Raw genomic sequence first — 13,570 nt, forward strand, 5'->3', positions numbered from 1 at the left:
ATGCCTGCTTTTCCACTTCTCACTTACTTGTTCATTACTTGTTCATTCCACATTCTAATCTGGCTTTGGGGTTAGTAATAGTTATATAATTTCTTTGCTTCCTCCTACAGCTTACTTTAACATGTGATTTTCTGAAGCTGAATGAAAACCATATAATAATCTGCAAAAGTGGTAGCTAGTATGCTAAAAAATACAATATATTTAGCTCTATACTGCATATACATACACATATATGCATTTTATACTTGAGGGAAATAGCTAGCTAGCTCTTAAAATGGTGGAGGTAGTTGAGATTGAAAGTTTGTTCAATTATGCCATGAAAGGCCAGTGGAGAGAAGTTTTAGAGGCCTACAAGAACAACCCCCGAGCTTTGGAAGCTAAAATCACAAAAGCAGAAGACACTGTCTTACACATTGCTGTCTATGTGGGCCAAACCAATTTTTTGACTACCCTTTTAGAGAATATCAAAGAAGATGTGTCTCTTGCCATCCTAAATATACCAAACTCAAAGGGAAACACTCCTCTGCATCTAGCAGCTGAGCTTGGTAATGTGGACATTTGCAACACTATAGCCAAAAGAGACCCCAAACTCATTTTGTGTCACAATTTTGAAGGTGAAACCCCTCTCTTCTCGGCATCTATTCATGGTAGGAAAGATGCATTCTTTTGTCTACATGGTCACCTACAAAACAAAGATGATTACTCGCCATGCATAAAGAGCAACGGGGACACTATTCTTCATTCTACCATCTCTAATGAATACTTTGGTTAGTGCCATTGTTAACTATACCGTGCAATTTATTTTCATGAACATGCTAACATTGTTATATGATCACTTAAGTTTGATGAGTTTGTTAGGTTTGGCGCTTCAAATAATAAGGTTGTATCCAAATCTTGGGGATTTTGTGAATGAGGATGGCTTATCACCTCTTCATGTTCTTGCTATGAAGCCTAATTGTTTTAAAAGCAGCACCAGGATGCAGCTTTTGGATCGTATCATTTATAACTGTGAGAATAATTATTTCAACCCGTTTTGCTCACTCTTTTGCAAGATGCATATACCTTTGGAGAATGCTTATACAATGGCAAAAGGAAGTAACAATCGTGTAGATTATGTTATTAGATTCAAGGTCAATTTTCTGCAAAATGTTCTTGATGTGACACTTCACATCTATGTGGGCCCATCAATACGTTCACATTGCTCAAAATGATTAACGACCTTCTAAAAGGAATCAGTTTTATTATTTGATAAAATAAGGAATGTGATATTGTATATAATTTTTATAATTTATTTATTTACCTATGTTTCAAAAATATACATTACAAAAAAAAATAAAAATTTGTCTCACTTTATTATTCACGAAACCTTTTTCCAATAAGTTATACTAATTTCCTTTGTAATACTACTGATTTTTGGCTTGGCTTGTGAGTTAATATATTTTTTCGATGATATTTTAATGACCTTTATTAACTAACAAATTTTAGTTACATATAAGTGCTTGTTGAAAAATGTAAAAGCTTGAGTACAGTTATGAAATTGAAACAAAAACCAATCTATGTTTCCTAAAAAAAAATATTGAATAAAGAAATTAATATAGTAATTAAATTTCAAGAGCTAAAACATCTCATTTTTTACTCTAAAAGAAACCCTATTAATGTATATATTAAGAGAACAATTAGTTAAATTAGAAGGTACTTTTGTATAAAAAACAACAAAAAATTTCAATGATAAAAAAATCATTTATATTTGTCGATTTTTTAATAGATCTAAAGTCACGTAATAAGAAATTAATAAATACTAAATTTTTACTAAAAAATTATAAATTTCGTGACATGATCAATGGATACCTTATAATTTCTCATAAAAATTTACAATTCATAAATGACACACCTTGGATAAACCGATGGTTTATATACAGTAATGACATCAATTTTAAGCACACCTACATCCCCTTGACGATTGTGAAAGCTAATGTCAAAAGTTTCATTAAACACAGTGCTAGTTTTGTAGTCTGTATATTTCTGACATACGGTTGAGGCAGGTTTGCTTGTTGATGAGCTGAAGGAAGAAACAGAGCACCTTAGTACTAATAGAGGAGACACACAAAATTTTAAGTATCCAATGAACTGTGGAACATGCCTCAGCTTCTTATATTTGTTGAAGAATGCAATTCAAGTTATAAGTGCGTGGCTCCTGTTTCATATATTCAGTTTGATTTACCTATTTCATGAATATGGCAGCCTATATAACTCTTCAATGTGTTGGGTTACAGCAATAGGCACAAAGGATAGTAAAGCTACAACTGATGATGAAGAGAATCTCCCACAACCATCCCACCCCAATTGTGGTAATGGTAATCATATTTCCTCTTGTAAAACTATGATGTTGGTGTTACCCTCTAAACATAAAATTAATAAGGAATTTCAAGTACTGCATTCATTACCTTATTAGCAAACTCTTACTTCTACCCCTGAAGCAATTTCTATTTATTTATTTTCACTTACTAATATAATGCGGCATGCATGTTAGCTGCTGGTAAAAATGGTTAACTTTATGTCTTTAAGGTGTTCTGAATAGTAAATGCCCCTTTTCTCACATATTATATATTATTTTACACAGTGCAAGAGCAAGCAAGGAAAGAAAAGAAACAATATCGATTCCCTCCAAATTGGGAAGTGTTCATCCGATTTCTAACCTTAATGATGAAGGCCTTGCTAATACTTTTTGGTGTGGGTAAGTGTACATGTATATCACCATGTATCATTCCACAGTTGTACAATGAAACAGAATAAGAAAAAAAATGCACAGGGGACTAAATATGATGTTTAGTCTTAAGTGTGCTAAATTAACAATCAATTTCCATGTTAGTTAACTACTCTAAATTGAGTGACACACTTACAGGAGCATCTTGGATAGATAAAATCCAAAGGAAAAAGGAGAAACACACGTGGGCTAAGCAAGTGATGGATGAATTGATTGAGAGAGCCTCTTTGTATAAGTATGACCATAATGGAAAATATTCCTTTGATCTTCAGCATGACAATGGTAGGGAAAACATAGATATGCATGTGAACAAAGGAGCTATTGAGAAAATGAAAAGGGTGTCACCAATTTTAATTGCGGCAAAAATGGGAATGACTGAAATGGTGGCAAAAATCCTAGATACTTTCCCAGTGGCTATCCATGATGTGGATTATGACAACAAGAATGTTGTTCTTTTGGCCATAGAGAACAGGCAACCTCGTGTCTACAAGCTGCTGGCAGGGAGGAATTTAGAGACAGAAAGTGCATTTCGTCAAATAGACAATCATGGTAACAGTGCATTGCACCTTGCTGCGACCTACAGGGAACAAAGGCCTTGGCGTGTCCCTGGTGCTGCCATGCAAATGCAGTGGGAATATAAGTGGTATAAGGTCAAATATTCTCCATTTCACTCCTCATAGTTTAAGAAAAGTAGTTTGATTAACTTTTACTTTAGCCTTTAAAATTAGGCAAATAAGAAATTATTATTTTTTTACAAAAAAAATATTATCAATACATTATTATCATAAATTTAAATAGATTTCTTTAATTATTAAATTTTTAGTCAGTATTTTTGAGACATAACTATGTAGTTATAGATGGGGTAAAGGTAAGTTCTCACTTTGACTAGTTCATAAATTTTGTACCTTTTTTCAGCTTGTTAAGGATTCCATGCCACCAAATTTCTATGCACGTTACAATAACAAGGGAGAAACAGCGAAACAGGTGTTCCTCCACACTCATGGACAACTAGTGAGAGAGGGAAGGAAATGGCTCACCAAAACCTCAGAATCATGTTCAGTAGTTGCAGCACTTGTTGCAACAGTGGCATTCACAACCTCAACAGCAATACCAGGTGGTGCCAATGAAGAAACGGGTATGCCAGTGTTGAGTGGACAAGCTGCATTCAAAGTCTTTGCTGTTGCATCACTTGTGGCGCTGTGCTCCTCAGTCACAGCCCTTGTTTTGTTTCTTTCAATACTCACATCTCGGTATCAAGAAAAAGATTTTGCTGTGGACTTACCAAGAAAGCTTCTTCTGGGATTGACTTCACTATGGACATCTATAACATCAATATTGGTTTCGTTTTGTGCAGGACATTACTATATCATTGAAGGTGGTATCAAATCTTATGTTTATCTCATATATGCTGTGACGTGTTTGCCAGTATCATTTTTTGTATTGGTTCAACTCCCTCTGTACTTGGATCTCATGTTGGCTATATTTCGCAAGGTTCCTCAGCGGGTTTATAAGGTGTTCTCCCGTTAGTTAACGGTTTATTTGTTAGTTTATTCAAGTCAATTTTTGTTTCTTACTGAGCACTGTTATGGAATCAATCCATTTGCCAAAGGTAGAATATTCTAGAACTTTTAAGTTATCAAGCTCAAGGTTAAGATTAATGCTATTTCTAGCATAAAAAAAATTTCGAGAATCATACCACTAGACCAAATGCCCACATTTATATTTATCTATGAATAAGTACAATGGCTGAGCTATCCTTATAACACCGGAGCCAACCCAAAAACGCTTTTGTTATTCTGCCTGCATTCTGGCATGGTGTGATGCTTTTAATATTGTTCTAAGAAAACTGAGTACATTTATTTGACATTCATACCCGATGATTCCTAGTTCCGCAAAATTTGGAATCTGTTTGACGGCTACTTCTGTAATAATCCCAATATAGTAGGACCATGAATGGTTTTTAAATCAATTCCGTCAACTTCTGTATTAATTATTTACTTAATTAATATAAAATGAATGGCTCCGATCAAGGGACCATCAACAGTCCTAGTGGCCATTGAGACATTTTCGCATGACGTTGGAATCCAAAATTTAGCCTTTTAGCTCTTGGTTTCTATTATCCATTCCACATCAACTAGGTTCATTCTTGTGCATACTATTTGTTTTTCACGTATATTTTAAGTAGTTAAATCATCCATTGAAAAACAATTAGGTCGCTTTTGGATTTTACTTCACATCAAGTTCCTGCAAACTACGTAAGGAAGTCAGTCTTTTCTACTAGGAAGTTACGTAGGAAAAAAAGTGATAAGTTGACTTTCATATGTAAAGTGAATGCACCCGTATGAAATGGGTTCATGGTAAACCTCACTTCCTTTAGTAATAATTGGTAATCTACCACTAACAATACAAAAATGCTACCCCTGAGGTGCCGTGATACCAACTGCACTGGCACAGATACTGTAGTTTCATCTTGTTGCCAAAACCTGTCTTTCCAAAAATGCCATCAGATTCACAAATTTGGCTCTCAGGCTAACCGGGGATATTCAGTCACCGGGCGCCCCTTTCATCTCAAGCCGTAATAATTAATTGTTAGCGCACCTGGATCAAGTTCCCAAGAGTCTTTTAGATGGTCGTGCTCTTCTGTCAGCTTGAAAGCTGGGATTTGGTGGGAGAACCTAAGCAACTCTTTTCTGGGTATTCTCAGGTTGACATATGATCCTTCATTTGATTTGCCCCTGAAAACTGAACTAAAACCACTAACAAACTCCAGAACTAAAACATTTATGTACAGATCAGCTTCTTCAAGAACTTCCACTATGTCATACTCCCAATTTTTCAAGTCAGAACATTTGATTTTATTTGACCATTTTCTATATAATGCCCAAACTTCACCTTTCTTCGGAAAGATGACATAATTCCTATTCTTACCAACAGTATCAGCCTGCACTTGATGTGAAACAGAAGAGGTGTCACTATAAACACTCAGAAATTTTGCCTTTTTATTAACTTTAAATCTACCACAGGAGATAAGCATATCTTTGTCTTCCCATTTAATGGTATCCTCCGATAGCCAGCAGCAAGTAAGCCAATAGACATGCAATTTAAAATCTGGGCTTGTCTCAATCTTACTAATCTGACCATAATATTTTGGCAATCCGTCCTCATCACTGTAAAATGCCCAAATCTGACCTATCTGAAACTTTTCACGGGACCTCCCAGCATCAAAATTGAAGAATCGTGTATCTGGAATTTGAATTCTTCCAGAGGTCCATGCTGGAGGAGCACGGCAATCAGCAGTGTCATCAACTGAATTCTTGTTCTCCTCCGCCAAATTGCTTCCTTCCAGATTGACATTGGGAATAGATACATCTCCCCCACATGTCATCATGGGTTCTGATTTATCTGAAGACCTTGCATACTCACCGCTAGATGTCTTCACATCCAAATTTTCAGGAATAGAAATCTCTTCAAGATTCATTGGTAAAGCTGCAGGATCAAGTTCATAAGATCCTATTGGAATGTTAACTCCTTCCTGACCAGTCATTTTGAAAGATGGAACCCTGTGAGAGAATCTAAATAATTCTAGTGATGGGATTAGAAATGATTGTTTATCTTCCTTCAAAATTTGAAAGAAGATACTTATAAAACCTTTCAATTTAGCCAAATACGCAACATATACACCCTCACCTTCAACAAAATCTGACAAGATTTCAACAAACTCGTATTCATACTGCCCATGAGATTCCACATCCATGTACCACTTGATATCCCAATTCTTAAAAAGGGCCCAAGTTTCCCCCTTTCTAGGATACAATTTAAAGGTATTGCGGCCAATCTTTTTACACAAAACCAGATGAGAGAACATCAGATGATCTTCAGTGATGTCAGCCATATCAAGTTTATATTTCCCACAAGCAACAGGCAATTCCTTATTTACCCAGTTGATTTCATCGTTGCAATCTGGATGTGATACAAACCATGTTATCTGCAGCTTGAATCTAGAAGACAAAACTTTTCTGATTAAAGCATAGAATCTAGGCATGCCATCTGTTGTGTCATAAATAGCCCAAATCTGCCCAGCCGCAAAACATTCTTTTTTCCTATCCTTGTCAAAGTCACTGAACTCTGCATCAGGATAGACATAAACATTTGGATGATTTGTTGCTTTGGCGGTTGAATCTGGAGTATGCTCCGAAGTTTCACTCATTTGCTTTGACCCTCCCACTGCATCTTTCCCCCTAACTGTGTTAGTTTCCTCATTGTTATTTCTTAAGTTCTCTTCAGGATTTAAGTGTTGCTTCTGTTTTAACTCTTTATTTTCATCTTTTAGATCAGCAGCTAAACCATTCTGATCATTCATTTTAGTTGCCCCACCAGTAGTGTCACCATCACCACAAGGTGGTCCACTCTCAAGACCCCTTTTTGAAGGTCTCAATAAGCCATCATCATTGTAACTAACATTCTCCCTGTAAGAAACTTTATGCTTTTGCCTTGTAGATCTGCGTGGATGCTCTTCTCTATAAGTTGAACACTTTTCAACACCAGAAAAACCATCCTTGCCTGCAACTGCATCTCCTTCAGAATCAGAATTTTCACTGGATTCTCCCACCTGCTTTCTCTTTCTATTTGGTTTTCCAGAGACATTAGTAGGACCTTTTTTCTTGCAAGGCCCTTTATTGGGCTTCTCAGCACCATCTTTCTGCTGTACAGAAGCTTCCTGAGTTGAATTAGTTGCTGGTGATGATGTACCCTGCATACCTATATCATATGCAACAAAGGGCCTATGGCAATGTTGACAACGAAGAGACCTATTTAAAACTTCTCTGTAATATTGATACTTAACAGAACAAAATGGGCAGACAGTCCAAAACGTAGAGCGGCCACCATTTTGCTGCTGCTGCTGCACTGGCTGCCTAGGTTGCTGCTGCTGCTGTCGAACATTTGAGCTTGTAAAGTTGGGCCTAACATTGCTTCTCATTTCAGATTTAAAACGTGATGTGGCAGGTTTGCTCATTGGGACTCTACGCTTCATGTCAAAAAGAGACCGTTTTTCTCTGTCCAAAAGCACTCTTTGAGCTTCTCCAATCAGCTTAAATGCAGCTTCTGCACCAGCAAACTTGTTTTTGTCAGGATGAAGTTGTAGAGCAAACTTCCGATATTGCTTCTTAATCACTGCATCACCAGCTGTCTGTTCAAGCTGAAGAATTCCATACCAATCCATCTCATTACCAAAGAATTTCTGCTCAGCAGAGCAGTGCACATCACATACAACAAGCATTTGACTTATATTTTCCAAATCAGGGTACAGCTGCTGAGCCTTAAGAGCAAGTTTACGAGCCCCGACAAAATCCCTGTTTTCCATCTTCTTTTCGGCCATGTCCTTTGCCCTTAAGGCCTCTTCTTTATTGCAGTCCATCAAAGATTCGGATCTCAAACCTTAGAGCGAGTGCTATGGCCAAGTGCAAATACAACCAAGCTACATTCAATTTGACAGCTTTAGGAGCAGCTTGACCAAATTAAAATGTTGAGCTAATAAACCCTCCAACACCTCACCAGTCCCCCAAAAGACATACAGAACTGAAATTCAGATTGACCCTGCATATTTTTGATAACTTGAAACAATTAGATCCTAAATCATTCCTGTCAAACTTAAAAAGATTTAAAAATCATTGACATAATGACATCACAAAAGAGATTTCTAAACACACAACATCGCATGTGTAAATGGGTTGTATCATTGAATCCATTAGATATATAGCACTGCAATTACAATAAAAACTTATTACACAAATTGAAAATGATCACCTCTTGCTGTATGTAAATTTTTGTCAGACACAGAACAAGAAGAGTATAAACAGAAACTGAAAATAAATAAGATAAGACGCATTTTCCCTGTTCTTGTTTCACTCATCTTTACTAGCAGGCAGGAAATACACGAATTCAACTGTTTAACGCAATTCCAAACACCAAATACAAAACAGGAACAATGAATAGGGTGTACACTATGCCAAAACCAGCGATCAGAATGCTTCTATCCAACAACTACATCAAAAAGCAATCCAAAAGTGAAGACCCTTTAAAATCTACTTCACATCGTCACCAAATAAAGAACATGTAAACACACTCACCAAGCTTCTCTCCAACACACAGAGGATAACTAAAAGAGAAAATTTAAAACTCCAACACTAGAACATATTCATATAACCGTTAAAACCCTAAATTATTTCGAAAGAGAAAAAAAAAACTGGAAAAACAAAAAATGCGAAGGAAAGAAAAAAATATATATCAAAGAAAAAGATTGAAAAAGAGAGAAAATGAAAGGTAGCATTACACTAACGCAACGCGAATGAAGCAAGACATCAGTCAGTTGAGAATGTCAGAAAATGCATTAAACAATTAGAAGATGAATTAGCATTACAGAGGGGAAAGCAAAACAAAAGAAGCGAAAAATGTAAACCGAAGAAAGAAGAAAAAAGAAAATGGAAAACGAATGTGAAAGTTTCGAGTAGGCGAAGAGTTGAACGGACCTTCCGAAGAAGAGAGGGAGAGGAAACGAAGCAGCAGCGATGACTTCGCAGTTACAGACATACCGTCAAATATCATTTTCTTACAATCTTTAGGTGATGGGCTTCGTTCTCGAAGTTCAACCCTTCTTATTATCCAGCCCAATCCAATCCAAAAATAAATTATTCAAATTTATAGATTGAAAAAAATATTTTTATATAAAAAGCATTATTAATTTTTTAATATAAATTTTTATTTACCTGTTTAAAATAAAATGGTTATAATTTAGATAATAAAAAATAATTATAGTTTTTTATTAAAATATCAATGCTTGAAAAATTAACAATTTCATAATTTATATATATTACTAAAGTAATTTCAGTAAAACTGTCACATGGATTATAATTTAATTTTATGTCATTAATTTTTATTTCATGTATAGATTTTTTTTATGTTATAAATCTTTCAAATTTTAATTATTTTACATTTTTTAAAAAATTTTGAAATAACTTTAATAAACTGTCAAAAAATATTATTAATACATTTTAATATTATGTGCTTTTTTTTAATTTACTGCATGCATACGTTGTTTGATTTTTTTTTTTATGTTTTCAATCTTTCAAAATTTTAGATAATACATTCTAAATTTTGAAATACGTATCAATTAAAAATATATTAATTTATAATAAATTATAAAATTTATATTTTCTTATATATAGTATTTCTTAAATAGTGTGTATATATATATATATATATAGACACACATTCGTGAAATATTATCGATTAGGTATTATTTGTCATGTATTTATAAATTTTATTTCTTTAAATCTTTTATATATAATATTTAAATTTCCCTTTTACTTGTTTCCCATTATAAAAATTCTATAGGTTATTGAAAATAATAAATTGAAAGAACTTTAACAAATCAATTATATTTTTAAAAATCATATGACAACTTTAATAAAAAAAAATTTGAAGTCAAATTTCTCACTTCAAAAGAATTAATCCGATATTTTTACCTATCGAAAGGAATCAATAAACAAAAGTCATAATATTTAATCATTGTTCACCTCAAATATTACAGTCTTAAAGAAAAAAATTCTAATTCTAATTTGTTAATTGTCCTAAAAAATAGTTCATTATTGATGAAATTCATGCGAAACATAATAAATCAAAAGTTAAGGTCATCATCGACTTGTTTACTTATACTTCAAGCAGGTTGTTTGGAAACAAACAAAAGCTACTCAGCAGGAAACATTCAACAGTAAACTTTTTTTTTTTTGTAATATATTAATCTTAGGTTTTCGTGGCACCAAAGTAGACAATAAAAATTGCATATCAAATTTTCCCGTATGGTTCACTGGTCTATAAAGATCCTTCAATATTAAAATGAATAGGCCATGTATGTCTCATTTCTAATTCAAGAAAGCATAGTATCTTAGATATGTCAGCCATGTAGGGATATGAATTGTTTCCAGATACAAAAGCAGTCACTTCGTTTCTTATCTCAATCCAACTACTACCAGGCACTTTCTTCACCCCTTGATCCAGCATTGCCTTCCGAACGATCTCTGCTTCCTTCCACTGCCCACTTGCACAATAAAGATTTGACAACAATACATAGCCAACCTCTTTTTCAGGTTCCAAATTCTTTAGATATTCTCCTACAGAGCTCCCGGTTCCTAAATCTCCATGTGCACAACATGCTCCTAGTAGAATCTCGCATGAATTGGTCCTAGCATTGTGTGAATTTGAATACTTAATAGCTAAACTACTTGCTTCTGCTACATACCCTCCTCGACCAAGCATATCCACCATGCATGCCACATGATCCATTCCATGGGAAAGTCCAAATTCCAAACTCATTGATTGAAAGAATGCAAAGCCTTCATTTATAAGCCCCAAGTGGCTGCAAGTCATTAGCAGCCCTGTGAAGGTTACTTCATCAGGTCTCACACCTGAGGCCACCATTTCTCTGTACAAGCATATAGCCTCATTAGCCTGCCCGTGCAGTCCAAATGCAAACAGCATTGAATTCCAAGAAACCAGGTCCTTCTTAAGAATGCCGTGAAATGCAAGCCCTGAACCTTCCATGTCCCCACATTTTGCATACATATTAACCAAGCTGTTTCCAACATACAAATACTTGTCTAAACCATGGCGAATGAGACAACCATGGACCATTCTTCCATGAGCTAGCATTGCTAAGCTAGCACAAGCATGAAGCACTGCTCCTGCTACTAAATCATCAAGCTGTACAGAATTTCTTGTCATGTTCAGAAACATACTAAGAGCTTGTTCTCCATTCCCATTTCTCGTATACCCTGCAATCATAGAAGTCCAAGAAACAACATTTCTCTCAGGGGCTTGCTGAAAAGCAAGAAAAGCTTTCTGGGTATCCCCCAATTTCATATGTGCATCAATGATGGCATTCCAAGAAACTTGATTAAAAGATCCAAAGGAATTAAACACCTTCATAGCATCACTGTGACATTCTAATTTAGCATAAAAGCTTAAAATCGAGTTCTGCACCTCCATAGCAGAGCTCCAACCAGACTTAATCACAAAACCATGCACCATGCATCCATATAACATCTCCATTGACTCAGCACAAGCATTCACGAGAGCACTGAAAGTCCACTGGTCCGGCTGACACACGCTGTCACACATCTCTTTAAACAAATGCAAGCAAGCTTCAACCTCCCCGCAACGAGCATGACCCGCAATCATTGTATTCCAAGCAATCTCAAACCTTTGTGGCATGCCACGAAACAATTCAAGAGCCATGTCAAACTGGCAAGAGTTTGCATAAGCGAGAAGAAGTGAGCACCATGTCACTTCATTAGCATCAGTCCTCTCATGGAACACTTTTCTAGCATCATCAGGATTCAAACACTTTCCATACATGTCAATAAGGGAATTAGCGACGGGGAGAGAGGACAGGTAGCCTGAAACAACAACCAAAGCATGAAGTGTTGTTCCAAAACGAAGATGTGATGCCCCAGCACATGCATTTAAGGCTGCAGAGTAGGAGAAGTCATCGGGTTTGGAATGGGAGATTCTCATGCTACCAAAGAGACTGAGAGTGTGTTGGTAAAGTCGTAGGTGGGAATAAACAGTTAGCATGGCGTTCCAAGCAACGGAATCTTTGTGGTGTATTTCATCGAACAGTTTGACAGCATCCCCAATTTTACCTGAACGTCCTAACTCTACAATCTTAGTCGTAGTACGGAACAAATAAGAGCGCATGCCATTCATTCAGCTTTTCTTTTTACGAAAAAATAAATGAATTTAAGAAAAAGAAATATAAAAAAATAGATTTTTTCTAAACAACATATATCTTCTACAAAAAATAGTCTTATTCCAGCTGAATAGAACTACTAATTAACAAAGCTGAGAGAATATTTAACACACAAGATTTGTTATTTTTAAGACTTGAATATCTATTACTAAAAATTAAATAAATTTCAAAGCAGTTCTGCTTCATTTGTCTATTACTACCGCTACCTGGAAATGAAAATGCAAAAGTGAACACCAAAGGATCTTGTCCGTTCATCAGACTAAGCGGAAACTGTGAATTAGTTTTGAGATAAGATCTTTCCAAACGTTAATAAGATATATTTTTTAATATATCATTTATTTAAAGTTATAATTTAGAAAAATTAATAAGATCGGAAATGACTCTCATTAATTAAGAAACTGTATATTGTTTTTGAGGAGTAATACTACAATCTTTTTGAAATACATGTTTTTCTGATCTTCCATATTAAGGTTTAATTTAGATAATTTTCTTTAATAAATATTTACAGAAGAAAAAGATTAAACTTATGAACATTATTTTTTTTATAGAAGTTGTGTTTAGCTTTCTAAAAAGCTTATATGTATAAATTGATTCTAATTTAAATTATTTTTAATTTGTTAAAAAAATTATCGAATACAAGCCTACATTAAATTAAAAAACAACTAATTATTCAGTTAAATGTTTTCATCTTATTATTTTCTTCAAGGTAAATGTCAGTAAATACCATCAGAATGAAAATTAAGGAAGTAAATAGATAAAAAACATTATTTACGTAAAAAAATTAAAAATAAATTCACTCATTTTTAAAAGTAATTACAAGCATTTGACATGATATATAGCATGGTCTTAACCAGTGAACATGACCATTCTTTACCCGTCCTAGTGATAAGGATGTTCGTCAAGTATTTACTGCCAAAATCAATTCAACTCGAGAGAGTTGATTGGTAAATTTACTTTTCCAACTTCTGAAATATTTTTACTGAATTCAAATTATTTTGACA

The 13,570-nt window shown here is 34.6% G+C and overlaps 3 protein-coding genes across 3 annotated transcripts; 1 reads left to right on the plus strand and 2 right to left on the minus strand.

The window, feature by feature from the left end:
* Positions 1 to 274: 274 nt before the first annotated feature.
* On the plus strand, positions 275 to 4,291 carry LOC113874663. The gene is made up of 7 exons (XM_027512876.1): positions 275 to 767; positions 859 to 1,008; positions 2,043 to 2,183; positions 2,274 to 2,348; positions 2,621 to 2,734; positions 2,903 to 3,414; positions 3,680 to 4,291. Exons 1-7 carry the CDS (start codon positions 275 to 277, stop codon positions 4,289 to 4,291), a joined length of 2,097 nt encoding a protein of 698 aa, XP_027368677.1.
* A 673-nt stretch (positions 4,292 to 4,964) lies between these two features.
* Positions 4,965 to 9,430, minus strand: LOC113848451. The gene is made up of 2 exons (XM_027477965.1): positions 9,292 to 9,430; positions 4,965 to 8,359 (listed from the first exon to the last, which is right to left on the minus strand). Exon 2 carries the CDS (start codon positions 8,178 to 8,180, stop codon positions 5,328 to 5,330), a length of 2,853 nt encoding a protein of 950 aa, XP_027333766.1. The 5' UTR covers positions 8,181 to 8,359; positions 9,292 to 9,430; the 3' UTR covers positions 4,965 to 5,327.
* Positions 9,431 to 10,620: 1,190 nt separating this feature from the next.
* On the minus strand, positions 10,621 to 12,794 carry LOC113847819 (pentatricopeptide repeat-containing protein At2g36980, mitochondrial). Its single transcript, XM_027477111.1, has one exon. The coding sequence runs from the start codon at positions 12,524 to 12,526 to the stop codon at positions 10,634 to 10,636; it is 1,893 nt and encodes a 630-aa protein (XP_027332912.1). The 5' UTR covers positions 12,527 to 12,794; the 3' UTR covers positions 10,621 to 10,633.
* Between the last annotated feature and the right edge of the window lie 776 nt (positions 12,795 to 13,570).

Source organism: Abrus precatorius, unplaced genomic scaffold (assembly GCF_003935025.1).
Source record: "Abrus precatorius isolate BTA unplaced genomic scaffold, Abrus_2018 Scaffold8, whole genome shotgun sequence".
Lineage (NCBI taxonomy): Eukaryota > Viridiplantae > Streptophyta > Magnoliopsida > Fabales > Fabaceae > Abrus > Abrus precatorius.